Below are 18,022 nucleotides of genomic sequence, written 5' to 3' on the forward strand. Positions count from 1 at the left end.
AGTTCAGGGGTTGTATGTTATGTGTGAATCTCTAAATTGAACGCGCTGTATTCCTCGCATCTTCATTTACAAGCTGTTATTGTGTTAATGATTTGAATTAGACCGTCGCCTTTTATTCACCAGCGCGCGTCCCATTTCCTCAATTTCATTACGATATGAAACAAAGGATTAATAATCACAGAAGAAAGATGGGAGCCATAAAGCAGCGAAATACTCGCAGGCCTGCCGCCATTTACTCCTTCACCTGCCAAAGCCTTTTGGGTATTTTTTATGAATTATTAACACCAGAAAAGTGCTATTTCATTCATAAATAATCACAGGAAATCATACAAAGAAAGATGTGCTACAAAAAGAAGGGAGGGGGGTGGTGAGGAAGTGGAAAGGAGGGGAGGGGAAAGCACAGCTGTAGTGATTTTAATCTGGAATATTGTGCAGTCGGGACATATTGTGAGTAAATGTTGCTCAGTTGAGAATTAAAATTTAAAGACGTTGTTACGAAATCTAAAGTAAAGACAGAAAAAATCTCCGCGTGAGGAAAAGTTACATTTCAGTGATGAATTTTGGAGCCGTCCCGTCTGACCCAAACACCAAAGCGCAGCCCCAGTTTTTTCAATAATTCCACTTTTTCGTTCCTCATTCCCTCCTCCTCCGGCCGCCGATGCACCCGATGAACCGCCGGTGATCTCAGCCTGCTGACATTTCGAACCTGAGATAGCTCAGCCCCATTCGCTCCTTGCACAGATGACAGTGCAGGATAATGCTCGACCCTTCCAGGGCCCGATAGCGTGGGGGGAGAAAAAAAAAAGGCCTCTTTATCGGCCGCTGAGACTTCTGCTCGCCGTAAACAAATATGAGAATCAAAATGATGCGTTTTGTCCTCCACATGTCGAAACACATTCACATTAAGTCATTAATATTTATCGGATTGTTCTGCAAGAACTAATAAAAGCGTCTGTCTGGATTCTAAATATGAGCGTTGACGAAGTCGTTTCATGGAAGCTCTTTCTCTAAAACCTTCGATTCACACGTGATCTCGCTGTTGCAGAAAAGAAAACCCACCAGGCACGTGGGTTCAGATGTTCCCTTTATGTCGTAACCGCATTAATATTTTTCCTCGAGCATTAATTTGTACCAATAATGAGAAATCCACGTAGAATAAAGATCCTCTTTTCCTCTTACTTCAATGAATCGCACTTTTCTAGCAGAGAAACATCGACTGAAAATGAGGCAGGAAGCTTTCCTTGTTATTTTTTTCATTTTTATTTTTTTTAGCATAATATGCCAACCTCTCGGGAGGCTTTGCTCTACTATCTCCAGATTTACTGACGAATCCGTCTTCCAGCTTCTTCCCCCTAAATTTAGGTCAGGCAGCCGTTGTAACCGGAGCGCCGTAACACAGACCCGCCCAGAGTTCTGTGACTTAACCACCTCTGATCGATCATCGAATGTATAATTCAAGAGCATCTGGTGGCAAGGTTGTCAGTGTCAGGCAGGGTGTGCATGACTGATACCCCCCCCCCCCCACACACACACACACACACAAAGACACACAACCCCCCCCCTCTGGTGCTAGGAGTCGCATGAAGGAGTTAAGTCACACAGGATGTCAGCTGTTGCAGAGCCGGTAGAGATTTTTTACGGTGGAATTGGGAATAGATAATAAAAATATTAGCATCCATTGTGATGGAGGCGCCCCACCCCCCACCCCCCTCCTCCACAAGCAGGATTCTGTTTGTTTAAACTTGGCAGATTCAAGTTTCCAGGTCAAGGAAGAAGCCATTTTTGGTTTTGTAATATCGGCGTCATCCTATCCCAGTTTGACGGGTCGTTGGCGATCCGTTCCAAGCCCCCGCCTGGGCCTCACGTGGAGCAGAATCAGTCTGAAGCTTTCATTCAATTTCTATAGATGATTTCCATTCTAGCAACAACTTCTTTTTCACTCGTCTTGCTTGTATTTTACGTTTTCAGTGCAGTGACTCCAAACAGGAAGTCGTTTTTTTTACTCACCCGGTTGCTGTTAAACATCTTCCCAGGATGCATTCCATCATCCGATGTGGTGAGATGATAAATAAGAACAACCAAGTCTTTATTCTAAGGGCGATTATTGGAGTCATTTATATCTGTTTGAAGCAGAATAACATGAAAAAAATCAAAACCCAGATATGCGGCGCAGTCACCTTCCAGGAGACAATCACTTATGCCGGGCTGCTTTGCAATTATGGTAAGTAGATGTTTGTGTGAAATGTTCTTCGCTTGGCAGGGATTCAAAAAGGCCTTTAAAAATAACTCTCCTGAAATTACAAGGCGGATTCATCCTGTGGAAAATATGCTGAAAGCATATTTTTGATCAATCATTTATGTTAAAGATGAGCCTCATTCATCCGGTTACAGCTATCGATATCCTTCGGCGTTTACGGAACGAGAGCGACTGCGAAAATCCACGCATGATCGAAAATTATTCCTTTTTGTTGGATGATAAAGACACGGAAACGCTCTGGCTTCTTTCTTTTGTCGTGGCAGAGGAGATATTAACGCGACGTTTTTTGGTGGAGCCAGTTTAATATCACCTTATTGTGTTGTAACGGCATCTAATCGTACATCACCTCTGGCGCCAGGCTCGGCGCCAAACGGCCCGATTGAGCCTGTGCACCAGATTTATGAAGGAGATATGAAGTGGCGTCGACAGCAGTGAACGCAACTTAGCCCTCAAGGCGATAGCGTTGTAGGATCAGCAAACCTGCAAAGAAAACCTTTGAGAATGGACGCAGGTGTGGTTTTATAGTTACAGTATTTTCCACACTATAAGGCGCACCTAAAAGCATTTTGTTTTCTCAAAAACCGACAGTGCGCCTTGTAATCCAATGCCACTTATACTGTATATATGAATATATACAGTATATATACTGTATATATATGTAACCTCAACACCCATGCTGTTTCCTATCTGGTCAGCAGCCCAGACAGAATACAGAAATCTAAGCTCCGCTGCCCCCCACCACCACCACCACAGTTACCTGCTGTTTCAGGTGTCATTCATAATCCAGTGCACCTTATAAATAAAAAAAGTTTTATAATAGGCCAAATTTTTTTTAAAAATTTTAATTAAACTAAAAATTAAAATTTTTAAAAATCACTATATAAAAAATGCTCTGAAGGTGCGCCTATAAATCCAGTGCACGATATATTTAAAAAAAATGTTTTGAAGTGAGAAAGTTTTAAAATGGGGCCAAATAAAAAAAAATATATATATATATTTATTTATTTTTATTAAATAAAAAATTTAAAAAATCAGTATATAAAAAAATTAATTGGAGGTGCGCTTAATAGTCCAGTACACCTTACATATGGGAACCAGGTTTTTTTTGTTTGTTTGTTTGTTTGTTTGTTGTTGTTTCTTTTTACATAGGCTATTCATTGAAGGTGCGCCTTATAGTCCAGTGCATCTTATAGTGCAGAAAGTACTGTACTGCATATTCAAAGTTCAGTCCTGACGTTTTTAAATGCTCTCCTCCACAACCAGTTTCCTCCAAGGCGTTGCAGGGATGCTCCCCATGCTCCTGGTCCTGGCCTTTATGTACACCGTGTGCATGACCATCAAAAGCCTGGTGCTGGAGAAGGAGCTCCGGCTCAAGGAGGTGCTGCGCGCTGTCGGCCTTCAAAACGGCACCCTTTGGGCCGCGAGGTTCACAGAAAACATTGTTCTGCTCACGGTTCCCTGTGCAATCATAAGTGTCATGGTTAAGGTCAGTGGAAACGAGTCCCTGGACGGGAAGAACCCAAACACAAAGCACGCAGTACCAAATAACAGTTGTAGTGGAAGCATTTTATAGCCGCTGTTTTCAACACATGGGAATATTTTTGAAAATATTCTCGGCACTTATTTCATCGATAAAAATCTTTTTCTTTTCTTTTTTTTTCCACAATAACAAACTGTGAATTACAAACATCACAACGACAGGATCCGATCGACTCGTCCTCTCACCCTCGCGGGTCATTCAGGTCAGAGGTCACTTGTGCTTTGTGTTTCGGTATTCCTGTTGCCGCTAATCACGACTAATTAAGCGGCGCAGACTAAAAATCACTCGCTCCGTTCCTCAAATCAACCATACCTAATTAATCGAGCACTCGGCTAAAAGTGCAATTAAGTCAAATTAAAATCATATGTGTAGCATTTGCCCTTTATTTCCTGTAATTGCACCAATTCTTCTACTTCTTCCTTCTTCTCCATAGAAATGTTGCATCTTTGTGGTAATAACACATTAATTACATAATTTTGCCTGAGTAGGAAGGGAAGCGCTGCAATAGGTTGATTGAGATGGATTTTTCTTTTGGTGGGAAAATGAATACATTTAGAAAATGAAGACAATAATTAAGTATGTGCTTGTTTATTGAATATTTTACCTTCCAATATGTCCTACTGTAGGATATAATGCACTTCCGTCTCAACTGGAATGACTTTCTGCTCCAGAATTGATTAAGCAAGATGCTCAAATCCCAGTTGTCAAATCCCAGTCCCGCCTTTTGTTGACACCCGATGGAGCGGTGGCGTTATTGGTCTCCTTTAAACCAGAGCCCATCCTTCAAACCCCGCCTTGTTAAGCGTGCATTTTTAATGAAATGGAAAAAGGATGGTTATTTTGCATAGGCCTAATCAATTTTTAGCAGTTTAATTGGAAAAACGCGGCTGGTAAATAAAAAACGATATTTGAACAGCTGGGGGAAATGTAATTTCCCATAAGCCTAATGTGTTTGCAAGCGCCCGACAATTTGTAAACATTAATAACAATAAATTGAGTTAGTGGAGTGCCTTAGAGGAGCGACTGCGAAGCGCCGTGGCGTATTCAGATCACAGGCCCCGTTCTAAATGATAATTTCACAGCCACTTTCAGCACATTAATAATAATAGCAAATCAAATGGAAATTATCATCAAGCTGTATCTGGATGAGGTGCGACAACAGCCAGTTTTTGTCATCCGCACCTGAGTCCTGTGTCGTTTTACACTTGTTCCCTCTTCCATTATGGAGGAGGCAGTGAGTGCATTGAAAATAACACTGATCGGTGATGATCAATGTAAGTTTAATATCCCAAACAGCGTGTCGTTGTCGTGACAACTCCAAACCACCTGCCAAACGCTTTGTGCCTGCGTTGTTTTTGCACCGGCTCCTTAAAATTTGATTAATTCGCTTCCGCGCCATCGCCGAGGAATGAATGCAAATGACTCTCTCAGAGAACACCTTCACGACTGGAGACGACTATCGACGTTTCATCAATCACCCCCTGGACAGCCCGATAAAAATAATCTCGGATTAGGTGGTGTGTCGTCATTTTCAAATGTGCAAGAAAATATAAACCCACGATGTTACGTCTAATGATGCTTTTCATGTGTGTCGACCAGCATCTTGTGACAAACACAGGTAAAGCAACGTCAGGGAACGTTGCTCCTGGATTTTTATGTTAGTGGAATTGTTTCCTAGGTTACAGCTGTTGGAACCAGTGATGCTATTGTCTGGTCTCTTAAACCCCCACCTTTCAGGTTCCTCCGATCTATCGCGCGCTCCCTCCCGTTATTCATGACTTTAGCCTGGATCTACTCGGCGGCCATGATCGTTAAGACCATCGTGGCGGAGAAAGAGGCGAGGCTGAAGGAGACGGTGCTGATCATGGGCCTCAGGAGCGCCATCTACTGGCTGAGCTGGGCGGTGTCCTGCGGGGCGCCGCTAGCCGTCAGCGCTCTCCTCCTAGCCCTCGTCCTGAAGGTGATTTCAAATTGATTTGAAAAAAATGATTTCAAGGAGGACCCGATGCTACTTTTGGAGAGTTTTTTTGCCCCCATCAAGCCATCATGAACTAATGAGACGTTCATTTCAAATAATGAAGACGTTAATTTGAAGGCAACCTAAGCATCGAAATGAGATCGCATTACTCGACCCTCACACAGTCGTACTCCGAGAGTTCATTTAGTCTATGCAAATTTAGAGGAGTTTCCTTAATGAACATTCATACAGCTCCATGTCCAACATTGTCCTCTATAGGCTTTTTAATCATAATTGCATTCATTATGGTAGCACCATTATCCTAAGAGTTCAAGTGCCTCTTTGAAGGGGAGAACATCAGCAGCGTGCTGTAATTCGGGACAATGGATGGACTCAAAAAAGCCAAAATTAGACGAGGATCCTCCTTCAAATGGGAAGAGTGACACGTTTAATGACTGTCAGAGAAAAGAATGTCAGAAAAAAGGATCAAACTTACCAGAAACGTTAATGAAAAGCCTGCTTCGTGCTGAAAAATCATCCTAATAATCACTTCTTTATGACTTTTCTCACTTCCTCTCAAATCTTCAGCTTATTTTTGGTGTCTTTTGGTGCCAAAATATTCTGGGTTTTTTCCTTCTTTTTATTCACAGTACGGCAAAGTTCTACAGTACAGCGACCCCTCGGTAATCTTCGTCTTCCTGCTGGTGTTCTGCTTGGCGACCATCACCCAGTGCTTCTTGATCAGCGTCTTCTTCTCCAAAGCGAATTTAGCGGCGGCGTGCGGCGGCCTCATCTACTTCGTCCTCTATCTGCCGCACATCTTCTGCTTCGCCTGGAGCGACGTCATGAGTTTCGGGTCAAAGATCGCCGTGGTGAGACGGTTGGCTCCAGTTTTGTCTTTTATATCTTGCAGTTAGTTGTATTTAAAGTCATATTCTGGGTAATCTTTTTTTTTGTTTGGTTATTTTGAGGCTTTTCCACTAAAATCAAACTTTTTCTACAGTTATTTGCTCCTTTTCTCATTTTTCAGGAACGAGTCTCATTTGATCAGCGTTGCTTGTTCTGAAATGAAGTTGACTTACTTGAAAACCTCAGTTCTCCTGACATATTTAGCACAAAACTTGAGAATTTTGTTTCGTCTGGACATCCTCAGGTGACAGACGAAACATTTACACCAAAGATGACACTAGACAGAAGCGGGGTGAGGGAGTTGGCAGTGGGGCGGGGTGGGGGGTTGTTCTCCTGATAAATTGCGCACCATTGCTCAACTTTCATCGTAGCCTTTCGGGGTGACCTTTCTGGGGGTGTCTGCTATCATTTGTCCACGAGGCCGTCCCTGTCTGCAGATAAAGACACACAAAAACTTGAATCTCCAATCGGTGTGTGTGTGTGTGTGTGTGTGTGTGTGTGTGTGTGTGTGTGTGTGTGTGTGTGTGCACGAGCGCGTTCCCGGCTGAATTCCAATCAGATCATGTTTTCTTGTTTGTCACATTCGACAATGGGATACGAGGTGATTGGTGGCTGGAGGTAAACTGCTTCATGTTTCTCGGTTATGAAATTTAAACAATCTATAAAATCGTACTTTGACACCTGACACACACACACACACACACACACACCGCCGCTGCTTCCATCTTTTACCCACGTCGACTGAAGCGAAGCTACCCAAACATTTTTGAGCGAGTTCTTCGAATTTACGATAGAATTTTTTCCCCCGACTAGTTTCCCTTTCCAGGTTACTCGCTGATGATCTTGTCATTTTACATATTAAGCACTCCAAACCTTATATAATCCCCTCACAAAGTACCGTCGCTAGATTCTCCAGGCTTTTCCTCGCCGGCTCCAACTAGACGGATCGCCCTCTAGACCGCTAATTAGCCCGAGCTAATGTTCCTCTGACCAAACAGTAATCCAGTTCAATTTCTAAAGATTGCCTGATGATACATCCTTTGGTAAGAAACAGGGAAGAGCATTGGAGTTATTTTGAGTAATATAACATTTTAAACCGAGAAAAAAAAAAGTGAAATCAGTATCATGCCACCGACCCTACAGTTTAGTTTTCTTTCCATAACTATTCTGACATTTTAATACAGTCTACAGTTATTTTTTTTTAGATTAGCTTCAGACTTTTATTCAGGCGCATATATTGTAAAAAGAAGCGAGAGAACAATGAAGAAGAGAAGTAATTACATGCAACAAAGGCCCTTTTGTTTGGGCCAAGAAATGTCGATAAAAATCCCAAAAAAAATCTCCTTAAAGTTTTGCTTGTTTTGTCTGAAGATACTGAAGTTAATTCTCACATTTATTTCAAAGACTTTAAACAAAGGATTGTTTGATATTTTCAATTAGGAAAAAAAAACTTTATTTACACCAAATACTGGATTCATTATCCTCTTTCTGTCTCTGTTGTGACTCTTATCACTGCAGCTCTATTTGACGAGAGTCCAGACGGAACTTCGCCCCTGATTACTGTACCTCTTGCCATTGGAAGGGTGGGGGCTGATTCGGCAGTGTTGACATCTGTTCAATAGAGGGTGCTTATTCGGTCTGCCCTTTTCTCAAAAGCTAAATGAACAGTTTCTGTTGTTTTGTCAGCCATTCATGCAGAGGTCAAGGATGGGCGTCCCGCTGTCACCCCTCATCCGCCCAATCACTGCTGATTGCTGGGCTGTAGATGGTGCAATCGTGGGACGACAGGAGGACTCAGCCGGCGGCGTTAGAGGTTCAGCCTGGTCTCGTGACGGTTACAAAGAATCTGCGGCGGTTCTTCTCTAAAGTTTCCGTAAACGCTTCTGCTGGAGTGAAAGCGCTGTGAGCAAATGAGGCGTGAGAAAACAGCTGGCAGGCAACATTTTAACGGACTGATAGGCCGTGGCAGACGATATCTCACGGGCAAAGCATCATTTGCAATTTCCTACTGCAGGAAAACGGATCCGACAAATCTTGATTCTTCCATGAATGGATTTTAATCTGTGGATCGGAGATGCTCACGAAGGAAACTCCGTCCACAGAATAACGCGTTGATCAATGACGTGTGTCATTAGCTCAACTTAAATTAACTTATCTTTCGCTCCCAGAGTCTGCTGTCATGCGTTGCCTTCGGTTACGGCTGCGAGAACTTTGCCAAATACGAGCAGCAAGGCATCGGCATCCAGTGGCACAACATCAACACGAGTCCAGAGGACGGGAAGCGCTACACCTTCATCGTGTCCATCGTCATGATGCTCTTCGACGCTGCTTTTTACTGGTTGCTCACCTGGTACATCGAGAATGTCTTTCCAGGTATTCCTCCAGAACGGCTAAAATTCCATTTTCTCTTGCATGGAAACCACTTTTTTTTAAAAAAAAAATAGGTAGCATAGGTGGCTATGCTAATTGGGTTGAATTAAAGCCATTCTGTTCCAATAAAAGAAGCCAGATAAGTTTCACTAAAAAAAAAAAAACCCTCTCCACACTTGATCCCAGGTCAGTATGGAATTCCCAAACCCTGGTACTTCCCTTTCACCGCATCCTATTGGTGTGGATCCAACCCGGTAACCGACGGCGACCCCTACGCTCAGAACGACTCCACTCCACATGTCGGTATGCTGCGCTTAAACTTTTTTCTTTCTCCATTTGTGTGATTGCGGTTGTATTCGTCGGGCTGTCAGGTTGATCGGGATGGGGGGGGGTTAATTGGGACGGGGCTGCAAACAAACATTAGCACCTTATTTGCCGCGTCGGGTGATAATAGATTTCGGCACTTTGTGGGGAAAGAAGGTGAGTTTGGAGTTAGAGGAGAAATCTTTTCCAATTAGTGCTCAGAATAAGAGCGTGAGCTGGTTATTTTTTCTTTATAAAGGACTGATCAATGCTGTTAACAGCATGAGTTAGAGGAATAATTTGTTTGCATCAATTAGACTAGATGAAACAGCATTTTTGGTTTATTGAGAAAATAATTTTAAAAAATCATGTTTATTTGGTGTTTATTTGGTGTTTCTACTTGCTTTCATGTTTGTTTCTCTGTGTAAGTCCATATATAATACAGATAAGGACATATGCATGTGTTTCTAAAGAGTATCTGGAGAAACCGCCTCCCAATATGAAGGCCGGAGTGTCGATCCGCAATCTTGTCAAGATCTACAAGACTGGAAATAAGCTGGCCGTGGACGGACTCAGCATGGACTTCTACGAAAACCAGATCACATCTTTTCTCGGCCACAATGGAGCCGGAAAAACGACCACAATGTGAGTTCGCATTATCTTTTTCTCCCATGCCTTTGCCACTTGGCTCAATGCTCATGTAATTTCACAGGGCGCAACTAATCTAACTTGTACACAATGGAGCCGGAGCTGTAGCGCCATTAATTCAGCGGTCAAAGAGCAGCATCTTCTGAGGGGGACATTTATCACACGCCGTCAGCTGTTGTGTCGGCCGTGGGACTTTATCTAATTGTAGTTTTGAAAACGTGCTGGGAAGGTTGGAAGAGGCTCAGGATGGCAGGAAATAACTGCAACCCAGTGGCCCCAGTGGAGAATAATTGAGGGAGAAAACAAGCAGAAAGGCCGGAAAAGTGAGTGACTGGATAGAAACAGTCGCACAACAACAGCAGAAAAGGCGTACTGCTGCAGCTGAGTTCATGCAAAAACAGAATATTAAGTTTTAGCATGCAGGAAATGCTGGATATTAAGTGTAACTGAAGTGTTTTGTATTCTATCCTCACATTTATTTTATTTTTTTGCACATTCTAATTAGGAATTAATTAAATTCATACAGACGTCGCTCCAGCTCCTTTTTTTTTTTTTTTGCTCAAGCATTTTGTTTTGTCTTTTTTTTTTTTTTTTTTTGAGGATTAAATTAGAACACGCTGTTTAAAGTAGGACAGAAGAACATCCATTGACGAATATGTTTACACAATAAATCGGGGGAATAAATCCCACTGCCAGACTTTATTCCCGGAGCTAAGCTTTTGCCGCCTTTTTTTTTTTTTTTTTTGCTTCAGGTCGATTTTGACGGGACTCTTCCCGCCCACGTCAGGAACGGCTCTTATCAAGGGAAGCGACATCCGTACCGACATGGACGCCATCCGGAAGCACTTGGGAATGTGCCCGCAACACAACGTCCTGTTTGACGAGTGAGTGATTTTTTAGCTCATTCTGTCTTTGTCAACAGCTGATCATGTTTTCATTTTTTTTTAAGAAACCAGATCTTTGTAATGCAATTTATTCATTTACAGTCCGCCCTCATTCTTTGCAGTTAAGTGCACCTTATACAGGCAAACCTCGGTTTCCGACCACAACTCGTTCCTGAAGGCTGTTCGAATAGCGATTTTGTTTGAATTCCAAATACATTTTTCCCATTAAAAATAATGTAAATGGTCTTAATCTGTTCCAAGACACTAGAAAACTACATTTTTTCAACATAATATGTTATTTCATAATGTCATTTATATATAAAATTGTATAGTAATGAAACATATCAAAGAAATGTAAAATAAAGAAGCAAACGAGAACGAAAGAAAGAAAAACATCAATGTAATCAGGTTAGCCTAAGGTACGAGTTACCGTCGTCTTTTGGACAGAAGTTTACGGTACCGTAACTCGTACCATAGGCAATGGAACGCAAATGAAGTGAAAAATTATGGAATACAGTAAACTAAAATAAAAAGCACATTACCATCACGTTTTCTCTCGACTTTTCTTTTCAACTTTTCGCGATTTGTAACGAGAAAAAGGCATTTGTTTCGCGTTTGACTTCCAAATTTTGTTCAGAATCAGAGTTTTATTGTCATGCTGACACAAGTTTAAATATGACAGTACGAAATATGTCTCTGGAGGTCCCAGTAAGCCCGGTTGATAAATAAGATAAATAAGATAAGATAAATAAGATAAGTTAAGAAAAGATAGGTTAAAAAGGTAGGTTCGACTTCTAAGACAAAAAAAATCAGAATTTTTTTGGTCTAATTCCGATTTGTTCGATGTCTAAAGCATTCGAAAACCAAGGTTTGCTCGTATATGAAAAAAGTAAAATAGACCATACATTGAAGATGAGTTCTCAGATGCATTTGATAATTCAGTGTACCTCATAATCTAGTGCGCTTTGTAATCCAGTTCTCTTTATAATCCAGCGCGCTTTATAGTCCAGAAAATAACTGTAATGAATTCTGCGATAGAGCGACAAACTATTTATCTTATTATTTACGGTAATTTAAACGTTTCTGAAACCCCCCATACTGATATTAAACCACCTTCTGTCTGTATTACCTTTAAAACACTCTGATTGACTGTTTGAAGCACTTGTCTGACGTTAAGTCCGAGACTCACAGAACGTAGCGCACTTCCGGATGCCATCATCCAATGAAAATGCGCGTACGGTATCACGTGACTGCCTACCAAAAAAATCCGCGATGAGGTGAAGTTGCGAGCCTTGATGCGCAAATTTGCTGTACATCACAAGGGATCTTCTCTAGCATCCGCTAAAACACCTGTAGTGCGTCTTTCCTGAACGTAAATGCGTTTTTTGTTTTTTTTATTCCACCTTTCCTCCTCTCCATCTCCAAACTGATTAACTGCAACTCAACACGAGTCCTACATCATAATCACAGCTGAGCACCTGCAAATTACTTCCATTAATATTAATCCCAGACAGGCGAAGAATCTATACGGAGTAAGGTTAAAATATCCCCCTGGAAAACACACAGGTAAGGCATTCGGAGGCGCCTCATAATCTGACAAGAGGCATTAACGTGACATTTTCAGTGATTTACGTGGGATTAAGTGGCGATGCTCTTTTCCGGGTCACCTGCAGGCTGACGGTGGAGGAGCACGTCTACTTCTACGCCCGGCTGAAGGGATGCAGCCGCGAGGAGTTGAAAATGGAGATGGACCAGATGATTGAGGACGTCGGTTTACCACACAAGAGGACGGATCTGGCTAAGAACCTGTCAGGTCCGTCTCGCCGTCGCCTCGAAATTATGCCGAGATGTAAATTTAGTCTGTGAACACGTTTGTCACTTCATTTCCCTGGGGAGGGGAATATCATCCCCTAGATTATCCTTCCCCATCCGGCGTGTTATGCCATCCCTCTGCCAACGCACGCATGTGCTGCACCTGTGTGTCACAGGTAGTAATTCATTGTCTAGGGTAGGGGTGGGGGGGGTGTGAGCATTTCTTACTTGATAAATTGTCCCCAGTCACGGATTACTTGTGAGCTAAAATGACTGAAATATGACTTTCAAGGTTGATCTATGCTGACATTTCCGCTACATTAGCGCCACATCGGATGCATTCTGAAGAGAGGGGACTGGAACAACCCGAGCCGGGTCTATCTTCTCCGCAGCCATCAATCATATAGACCATGTAAAACACAATAAAACCCAAAGAGGTGTGCCTCAACTTATTTACCCCATAAACGCTCACTAATACGCCTATTTTACATTTTAAAACCTCCCATTGACAAACGCTTGAGAGGTATTTGTCATCACGACGTGTATAACTCAGGTTTTTACAGCGAAACCAAATTAATCCCTGAGATTTGTCTTCCAGGCGGGATGCAGAGGAAGCTTTCCGTGGCCATCGCGTTCGTCGGCGGCTCCGACATCGTCATCTTAGACGAACCCACGGCCGGCGTGGACCCCTACGCCCGCCGGGGCATCTGGGAACTCCTGTTAAAGTACAAACAAGGTATGGGGATGTGATTATGGGATGGCACGTTCTCCCGACAGATGTCTTAATGTTTGATGAGTTCTTAGTGACCCTTGCTTTGCCATCAGCTTCTCCCTGTAATTTAGTACTTTCCCCTGACTATGGAGGTGGACAGAACTCTGGGTAATGAAGACTCCCACTCTAAACGGATGTCTTCAGCACGACGGCGTCTCCGATTGGACGGCCGGTCGGTAACAAACACAAAAAACTGACCTTGCAGACGGAGACATTAGGGAAGATTTTTGGGACATTTTATAAAATGTTCATCCCAACAAATGCAATCTGAACCAGAACAAAATGAACTTAAAGAATGTAGATTGAACTTTGTAAAAGTTTATTTTAACTCAAGTTAACGAATCACAAATTAAATATTTCTATGTATGCGAAGGCTTTTAGAGGTAGAAAACCTGAATAAAATTTAAAACAGAAAGGCAGGAGTTGTTGATGCGGCGACTGAATCTCCTGACTCGGCGCTGTCTTTCACCGCCGTCAAACTATAGCTTATAGGAAGTTGTTAGAATTTAATTAGCAGTCAAACGGTTCAATAACATGAAGAGACGCGATCCCACACTGAGCGGATGAAGATAAATACGGGCTGCAGCTTCTGAGACAGGAAGTAGATGCATGGAGAGAGAGAGGTAGATAGGTATGACCGTGTGGAACATAGCACAACTTCTCTCAGACTTACCCTGAAAACAACTGCAACTCCGGTTGCATTTTAATGCTTAGATCCACCACCCATAATGCATTTTTTCCTTGGGAATACAAATTAACACGGAATGAGCACCAACGTTGCAGCACGATGCTTCTGGTTTCTCTCACACACAGACTAGTTTGTGAACCCAACAACTCCGGGTTCGATCCCGACGGCCTTCGCCCGAGGTAGGCGTGTTCTCCCTGACGCCCGCTGGCGTCCAGTAATTCCTCTTCCTGTCTTTGCGCAAAATAACCGTCCAACTCGACTCAACCGCTGTGAAATCCATTTATATCAAGTTGATTTAAAGGGAAGGAAGCTAAATAATAAAAACCATATTTTCAGCCTGGCGATGCCGCACATAGCGCGAGAACCAATTTACCTGAACACACCAGATTCCATGTGATATATCACTTTCTGCTGTAATGCACCACGACACACAATAAATCAGAATACCTTTGTGGGCCATCTACAATCTGAAAACATTTATTTGCACCCAGCTCTCAGGTGAGTCAGACAAATTTCATTTATTTTATTTTATTTTTTTCTTGCAAACAGGAAAATGATCTGTGAATTTGAGCGTCCCCGTATAAAACACAACCTCATCTCCGCCCCCTTTCTTTTATATCCATATGTTTAAATGGACTGGGCTGTGGGCAGTCATTCAACTCCCAGTTTGTATACAGAGTGGAACCAGACTTGCTTGGCATCATTGCTCAAGGCAGCGAGACTTAAAATAAAAAACAGATGGATTTAACAGCTCAGCTCGTGGTAGCACACAAAAGGTGTTATGAGTGGGGTAGGAGGGGGGGTGAGAGCAGGAATAGTTGGCCGAGAAAAAAAAAAAATGGCTGCGTTGGACCGCGGATATCGTCCTCTGTGTGTGTCCTTGTCCCCGGGATGATGTGACCTACGGTGATCCAGATTTAACCGACTCAGTGTGAAGAAAAAAAAATGGCGCCAAGCTCAGCAGAGCGCCTGACCTTTAGTCACGAACGCCGGAAAATACAGCGAAGGAGACGCCGTCGATTTCAACCAGACAAAGCATATTTTGTTGCATCTCAACAAAAAAAAAAAAAAGAGACAAAAACTTCGAGGGTGTATCGTAATTAAGCTCCCGTCTGATCCGGAGGGATTACAAACGCCTCTGAACAACCTTTTCTCGTCTTCATTGTGATTTCCCTCAGTTTGACGTCTCCGGAGTCAAAAACGACTCGCAGAAACACGGCGTTCCTGCAGAGACGCGGGTGAAGAGAAGGGTTTTCATCTATTTTAGCGCCAGATTCCCGCCCATGTGCTCCTGTAGAGTTTGCTTTGTTTCCATTTCATAAAAATAAAGATTCAGAGTCGATGATATGGAAATAGCTGTCCGTCTGGCATTTCTTTCAAATAAACAAAGACGACGATGTCATAGAATGTGTTTACCTGCATTTTTTGTTAAATTACCCGTCTAGACTTTTTATTATCTGCCCCTGACTGTTTTCGTCTGCCACACAAACACTCCAATCCAGACACCAACTCGTCTTCTTGACATTAAAGTCGCCTCGCACTCCGTTTTTTGTGTCTCTCCAGGTCGCACCATCATCCTGTCCACTCACCACATGGACGAGGCCGACATCCTGGGCGATCGCATCGCCATCATCTCCCACGGCAAACTGCGCTGCTGCGGCTCCTCGCTCTTCCTCAAGAAATATTTCGGCAGCGGCTACTACCTCACCCTCGTTCGAGACGGTTCCGAGAAGATGATGGCTCAGCGGAGCAGCGTCATCAACGGTCAGGTCGTAAAGGTAGGGAAACCAGGAAGTTGTTGGGAAAGTGGCATTGTAGACCGGCCAAAAAATGGGAAAAGATACCCTAATTTTTTAAATTTCTAATTAAAACTGCTGTAATTAGAAGAGGGCGACCCCATTTGACACAACAATACAACCTCTTCCTCCATCAGCGCTCCGTTTGTTTTCTCACTCAGCGTGAGAACTGGCGAACGCCCACGATCTGGATGATGATACTAATCGTCGCCCATGAAGCCTCGCACTCGCACCCCAAGTTTTAATCAATACGAGCGAACGAACGAGGGAACGCCGGTGGGGCTAGACCAATTATCATTAGCAGGGGGGGGGGGGGCTCATCTGTTTCAAATGAATAAATAAACACGCCGTCGCCTTTGTCGGCGAGGTATAGGTAGTACAACCTTTTCGAGATTACAATCTTTTTTTTAATTTTGTGGAAAATCTTGTAATTACACAGCCAATATAACTGTGAGAGAGAGCTGGACAAAGTCTGACTGTCGTTGGGTCTAATTAAACTCCATTTCCTAAATGTCATCAAGTTCTTTAGAAAGGCAGAGAGGATTTTATTCAACCTTGAAAACTTAATCCTCGCTGATGTGTGGCTCTACACTGAAAAGGCTGTGAATTGGTGTGAAATTGCAGGTCGACGCCTTTGTGTCGTTCATGCGGTTTCATTTAGAACCTAAAGCAGCGTCACAATCTCTGCTTGTAGATCCAAAGGTTCCGATCTGATTCTGATCAACAGGAGAAAGATTCTAGAAGCGACTCTCCAGACGACGGCATCGCCAGCCTGAGCAGCGACGAAGGAGATTCTCCAGGTAAGACTATCCCATTCTAACCTTTACACCTGAAATGCTACACAAATTAGCCAAACTTCATAGATTTTCATTCAAATATCTAAATTCTTACATCATCTATTCAATCCAATTTTGTAAACATCTCCAAATAGATAAAAATACCCTGAAAAAGCGAGGCTATAGCTTTTTAAAATTTAACATTTTAACATAACATTTTAACATTTAACATTTTAAATTTAAATTTTCATCTAAATTTATTTATAATATTTACATTTATTTAAATTTTATTGTTTATTATTATTAGTAGTAGTAGTAGTATTTATTTCTTCTTATTATAAATTTTATTATTATTATTATTGTTATTTATTAAATGTATTTATAATATTTAAATTTCAATTAAATTTTACATTTAACATTTTAACATCTAACTTAACATTTTAACATTTAACATTCACATTTTTTAACATTTTCAATACATAAAAGTAAGAGCTTTTCATAAAAATACAGCTACAGTATTTTTTATATAAGACGCGCTGCATTATAAGGTACACTAATTGTTTTTGAGAAAACTACAGGCTTTTAGGTGCGCCTTATAGTTAGTAAAATAGTGTAATCTTCATTTCTTGTCCGATCTAATGAAGCCAAGAATATCCCAAAAGATTATCCTTAAAAAAAAAAAAGTCCTCCATCACAACGGTCAAATATAAACGCAGATTTTTGGTGCTTCGTAAGGACAGAAAAATCTCTTAAATGGTTTAAATATCAAAAGCTGCGTCCAACATTTTCATTTTCTTGAATAATGCCGCCTAAAGTTGAAGCGGAAATCGAATTCCTCCGTCTGTCTCTTCCGCGAAGACGAAAAATGTCTCCCACATTAGTTCTGATAACCAATGTTTCTTCAACCAAATCAGTTCCTTTTCAGCGCATTTTCCTCCACATTTCAAACAATTCTCTCGCTCGCTTTCATCACACGTCTTTATTTATTCGCTCCTCATGGAGGTCAACCAACGATTCTCCCCGCCGCCGCCGCCACCGCCGCTGACCTGACTTCACATCTTCTGGATGGAAACGCGTGAATTAAAGGGAGAGGTGGCGGGAAATGAAACATGTGAAACATGAGCTGATTGGATTTTTGATCATGTAAACAAAACCAAAAAAAAAAAAAAACCCACGCGTGAAGATTTATCAGGAGAACGTTTTCAGGTTCGCTTCGGTCGGCTCGGAAAAAATCAATCACGGCGTTTGTCGTCGCTTCGGAACACAAACAGGATGGTTAAATATCTGGATGGCATGAAAGTAATCACGGT

At 42.2% G+C, this 18,022-nt stretch overlaps 1 protein-coding gene across 1 annotated transcript in view; it reads left to right on the top strand.

Moving 5' to 3' along the window:
* LOC137590992 (phospholipid-transporting ATPase ABCA1-like) overlaps positions 1–18,022 on the top strand; it is a 98,552-nt gene that overhangs the window by 22,460 nt on the left and 58,070 nt on the right. The window contains exons 14-23 of the mRNA XM_068308847.1: positions 5,535–5,757; positions 6,405–6,626; positions 8,832–9,036; positions 9,220–9,336; positions 9,810–9,981; positions 10,737–10,868; positions 12,542–12,681; positions 13,279–13,416; positions 15,704–15,918; positions 16,664–16,736. Of these exons, the coding sequence (XP_068164948.1) occupies positions 5,535–5,757; positions 6,405–6,626; positions 8,832–9,036; positions 9,220–9,336; positions 9,810–9,981; positions 10,737–10,868; positions 12,542–12,681; positions 13,279–13,416; positions 15,704–15,918; positions 16,664–16,736 (1,637 nt within the window). The remainder of the gene's footprint in view (positions 1–5,534; positions 5,758–6,404; positions 6,627–8,831; positions 9,037–9,219; positions 9,337–9,809; positions 9,982–10,736; positions 10,869–12,541; positions 12,682–13,278; positions 13,417–15,703; positions 15,919–16,663; positions 16,737–18,022) is intronic.

Source organism: Antennarius striatus, chromosome 23 (assembly GCF_040054535.1).
Source record: "Antennarius striatus isolate MH-2024 chromosome 23, ASM4005453v1, whole genome shotgun sequence".
Lineage (NCBI taxonomy): Eukaryota > Metazoa > Chordata > Actinopteri > Lophiiformes > Antennariidae > Antennarius > Antennarius striatus.